We start from the raw sequence: 5,114 nt of genomic DNA on the forward strand, positions 1-5,114 counted from the left end.
TCCAACCTCAAAAGTCAACAACTTCGGCAACACTTTGTTTTAAAATGGAAAAACAACATTCACACGTTTTACCACAGGATCCATTCCTAGGCACAAATTTCTTGGCAGAATGCATAGATGTGAGTCAGCAAAATGATGAACTAGTCAATGCTTTTTCACACATTATTAGTTATTATTAATGTACCCTTTCGTACACCCTATGTTTGTAAATAGCATCCTAATCTATTTAATCTAGTGTGAACTCGAAGACCTTTTGTGACGCACACCCTACTATTCTATAAACATTGACAATGACCCTTTTCATTCACATTGAAACTCTCTTCTCATTACAGTGACCATTGTCTTCTCTCTACATTGCAAGTTCTACCTAGAAGCTTGATCATGGCTAAACATGAAAAATCAAAACCTGGGTGTTTCTCTGGATTCTTACACGTGCTTCTTTGTGCAGGAAATGGAACTAGTCCTCCTGTGCATCCATCTGATAATGTTACAGAATTAGATGAAACAGAAGTGTTGCATTCTAACAAAGATGCAATTGTTGATGATAATGTTGCTACCCCTGGACTAGTGGCAAGGCTAATGGGGTTGGATTCACTTCCAAATAACAAAAGGGTATTGAAAGGAGCAACCCCTGATTCTGTTCCACGAAGTAGATCAGTGAACTTTGTGGATTACTTGCTTGAGTTTGATCTAGGACAAACCAACCATCGCCGAGTGAAAACCTCAGCATCGTTTAGAGAGGTTCCTTCATTGGTTCAGAGGCAAAAGAGTGATCTTTCTGTGCTTTATTATGATGATAATGCGTGTAAGGATCAAGAAGCTCGAACTAACTTGAGGAAATGGGAAATGGGTTTGGGAGAATTGAAGCAGAGGAAGAAGCAGGGGAGTAAGAACAAGGAGATTGTAAGAGAGAGGGTGAGTATGAAGAAGGAGAGGGATCAAGGGAAGAACAAGAAAATTTCCAAGTTGAAAAATGAACCAAGAAGGGTCCCTTCTTCTAAGCATGGTTCTAAGGTTCGAAATCATGGTGAAGGTAAAGATTTGTCCAATGTGTCCACAAACTCCAAGAGTTGTAATTGTAGTTACAGATATAGTAGTGCTGCTTCAAGCTCAAGCTCAAGCTCTTCATTGCTAAATAGGCACAAGAAAGGGTTTGTTGAACCGAAAATCAGGAACAACATAAGAAACCAGCGGTCACCAAAGAAGATAGAAACTGAATCCAGCTCGGAAAATCTCAGTCCAGTTTCAGTTCTAGATATCAATGACTATCCTTTCCTATATGGAACTGATTTTCTAGGTATGTTTACTCAATCCCTTATTATTTTCCTTTTTTTCAGTTTGTTAATAATGGTTAAATTGAAATTGAATCCTTGTTGCAAGGTTCTTTGTTATCAATCTCTTCTGCTCATTTATAAAGGAAAGAATCCCAAAACATAGCTTCTAGAATTATCTAAATCATGCATTAGAATGATAAATTTACAATGGTGTAAACCTTGTACTCCTTGATTTTATTTGTATTTAACAAATATGTGACTAATAAATTAGAATTATTAGATATAAGAGATATTAATGACTAGTCGTAAGCATAAGAATTGTGCAAATAATTATTGATCTAGTGGCGACCCAAATAGATTTTAGGATTTGACTTGCTTAAAGGGTAATAATTCAATTCTTAGGAGTCGTTCCAAGAAAAATGGAGAGACACAAATCTAAAATCGAATTACTTAAAAAAAAGAATTATGCAATAACAAGTTGATCTTTCCTCACATTATAGTATACTTTCAAGTTTATTTGAGCTTCACTATAATTAAATTTATGATTATTGTTATTGCAGATGGTACAAGCGGCGAAGTGTCAAAGTCAAAGCACAAATCTTCATTGCTACAGTATTTGGGTGATGGTGTTGAAGAAAAAGCAGACAATAATAAAGGTTATGCTTCCTACACTGACGCCAACAGGGAAGCAGAGATTTACTCTGAATTAATGCTGAAGCTTCGTACTTTGACAGAAAAGGATATAAGAGAATCAGATTGCACTCCAAATCGTATGTTTGAGACTAAAAGCTTAGAAGAAATTTGTTTGGTGTTAGAGCACAAAATTTTCGACCTTCTATTACATGAGGTCGTCAATGAAGTTATAGAACTTTCTTGTTGAGAATTTTGTCATCTTGGTGTGTTAAGTATAAATAGAGAATAATATTTTGTGGTATTTTTGAAAATGAATGTTTCTATTATTCTACATGATAAGTAGAACTACACTTTAAGTGTGGAATAAACTGTGTCATTTTAATCAATTTTTCTTTAAGCTAAAGAGTCTTAGAAGAAGAAGAAAGACAAAAATCATGTTATTTAGGTTTTGCTCATTTTGTATGGTGATATTGATCAATGTAGAGATGTTTAGCAACTCAAACTTGGGTGGATTTGGTTTGGCTATTCGTTCTTTTTGGTTTTTGGTCAACAAGACTATTCCTCTGAGTTAAAGCCAGTGGAAGGGGAAAGGCAAAATCCACTTTAGGCCCAACGAAATAGCAGAAGACTCGAAACGGTTATCAATATGGTCAAGTTACTGGATCAATAAGATATTGGTTTAACCCGAGTCATTGATTTAACGGGTTAAACCGGATATACATAAAAGTATATAATAACTAATGGGCTTTATTAGTCTCCTTTTACATAAGATAGTTATCTTATGTTGTAGAGAGAAAATAGAGAGGTCCCACCATTATAAGAAAAAGAAAAAAAAGATAAGGTGCGAAAATCGAAATGAGAGAACATGAGAGAAGTTGTCTTATGTGAAATGAGAATAATATTTCCCATAACTAATATGTATAAAAATAAGGGAAATGCTTTTCTCCTTTCACATGAGACAAGATTTCATTCCTACACATACATCGACTTCCATGCCAAGCTTTTGTTTTTTTTTTTAAATTACTAGTGCCATTTTTTTGTCTCAGTAGGAGACAATTCTTCTCTCCTGTTAAAGGAGAAAAGTATTCTCCTAAAAATAATCATATTATATGTAGGAGAAATATTTATCTCATGTTACATAAAAAAACTTATCTCATGTTACACACCATCGAAATCTGAGCCAACATTTCTTTCTTTTTTCTTCTTTTTTTTAGTTGTGGGACCCACCTAAGTATGTCTCTACATGAGACAATGTTATCTCATGTAACATGAGAAAAGCATAGTCCTATATGTAATAACATGTTGTGACTTAATAGTTGATTATGAAACTGTTGCGAACTCGGCAAGTACACCGGTCGTAAGTAATAAAGTGATAAGAAAAGTTGTTGATCCCACGAGGATTGATGACCAAACAATAATTTATCTATTTAACTAAAGTTGGATCGATTATAAAAGGATTTCTTGAGAGTATTGTAATTAAATTAAAAACAGAATTTATAATATTTTAGAAAATTAATTCAGAATTAATAAACTAAATTTGGTTTTGAATTTTAATAAAAGACATAGCCAGGACTCGACTTCTCCAATGGTTTCGTAACGAATCTGCTTATTCTTATGATTATATTCAAGATCAAGTTATTAACAGTTCTTTCTATATTTGATCAAATCTCAATCCCTTGATAATCTAATCCTTTACTCTAATCAAAAGCCTAATCTCTTAGTATTTTTTCATAAAATAAGCACTAACGAAAGAACCTATGGTTCCGTCTCGCCCTAACGCAAGAACCTACAGATTAATTGCATAACTTAAATTAAGAACATAAATCATAAGAGAAGCAAATAGCGTTAAGAACTCATTGGTTCCGTCTCGCCCTAACTACTTAAAGAAAATTAGCCGAACATAGTCAGGAAAACAAGAATAGATGAAAAGAAACTAAAATTCATAAAAAGGAAAATAAAACCTGGTCTCCTCGGTGAAACTTTGACCGTTCCTCCGCCTTCTGAATGCGCTCCTCTGCCTCGTCTTTCCCCCAATCCAAGAATGAATGGAATGAGCCCTAACGTGCGTTTTTATAGAGATAAAAATGGGCTTTTTAATTTGGACCAGGCTCGCTGAGGATTAATTTTTGATTAATTCTTTATTTTTCTTTATCCTTATACTTTGCAACTGCCTTTATCTTTCTTGATTGCAATTTGTTATTTTAGACCTGAAACAAACTGAAAAGAGATTAGAATCTTATCTAGTTGTTAGAATCTTAATATCTTTTGGATTTATTAATTAATATTATATTTTTAATTATTTTAATTATTATTTGAACTATATTTAACAATAGAAACATAGTGTCTTGGACACTTATCAAATCATTCCCAGATTTACTCATTGCTGTCCTCAGCAATGAATTAAATTAAAAATATGGAATAATGTAAGCATGCTTGATATAAAATGAGACGGTATATTAATTTATAAATGATCAGACTTAGGTAGAAAATAATAGGATTTTTAAGAACCAACATTTAACCAAGCAGCCTTGAAAGTCAGCAAGTTATAAAATCAAAGCATGAGTTCTGTCAATCAAGCATAAAAACTGAATTTTAACATATCCCTCAGTGGATATATCAAGTCACTCATCACTCATGTGTCTAAAGGTAAATGTTTCACTCAAATTTTTCACTGTATCAATATTTTCATAGGCTTGATAATATTCTCACTTTTCACAGTTAATTCACACGCACAAAGGATCAAGAGGTCTTTATTCAGGTTATAATGGGGCTGAGCTAAAGGTATGATAAATAAGGAAAAACTAGTTAAAACATTGAAATACAGAAAGACCATGGTAAAGTGTAAACACTCAAACAATAATATGTTTTCTCTTTTCTTTCCTCCTTTTTCTTTTTCAGCACTTTTATTTTTTTTTCTGTATTTTTCTTTTTCAACCTCGAATACTTTTCTTTTTCATTTTCATTTGCATTTTTATTTGCATAGAAACAATCAATATTTTTCTTTTTCACCATTTTCTAACCTTTGCTTTTGCTTTATTCACCTAACCTTCTTTTCACTACTTTGAATTACATGATAAAGTACTCATGTTTACACCCTACCATAAAATTTCTATAATCCAATCTTATTTAAGGTAAATGTGTATGAAGAGTGGCTAATTAAGACAACATGTATTAAGAACAGAAAAGGCTTAGGCTCAAAGGGTTAAA

The 5,114-nt window shown here is 32.8% G+C and overlaps 1 protein-coding gene across 1 annotated transcript; it reads left to right on the plus strand.

The window, feature by feature from the left end:
- Positions 1 to 381: 381 nt before the first annotated feature.
- Positions 382 to 2,479, plus strand: LOC133302650 (uncharacterized). The gene is made up of 3 exons (XM_061502461.1): positions 382 to 1,297; positions 1,835 to 2,044; positions 2,391 to 2,479. The coding sequence occupies exons 1-3, from the start codon at positions 382 to 384 to the stop codon at positions 2,477 to 2,479; spliced, it is 1,215 nt and encodes a 404-aa protein (XP_061358445.1).
- The last annotated feature ends 2,635 nt before the right edge of the window (positions 2,480 to 5,114 follow it).

This window comes from Gastrolobium bilobum, unplaced genomic scaffold, assembly GCF_033153095.1.
Source record: "Gastrolobium bilobum isolate Gb01-03AN ecotype WA unplaced genomic scaffold, APGP_CSIRO_Gbil_v1 utg3436, whole genome shotgun sequence".
Taxonomy (NCBI): Eukaryota; Viridiplantae; Streptophyta; class Magnoliopsida; order Fabales; family Fabaceae; genus Gastrolobium; species Gastrolobium bilobum.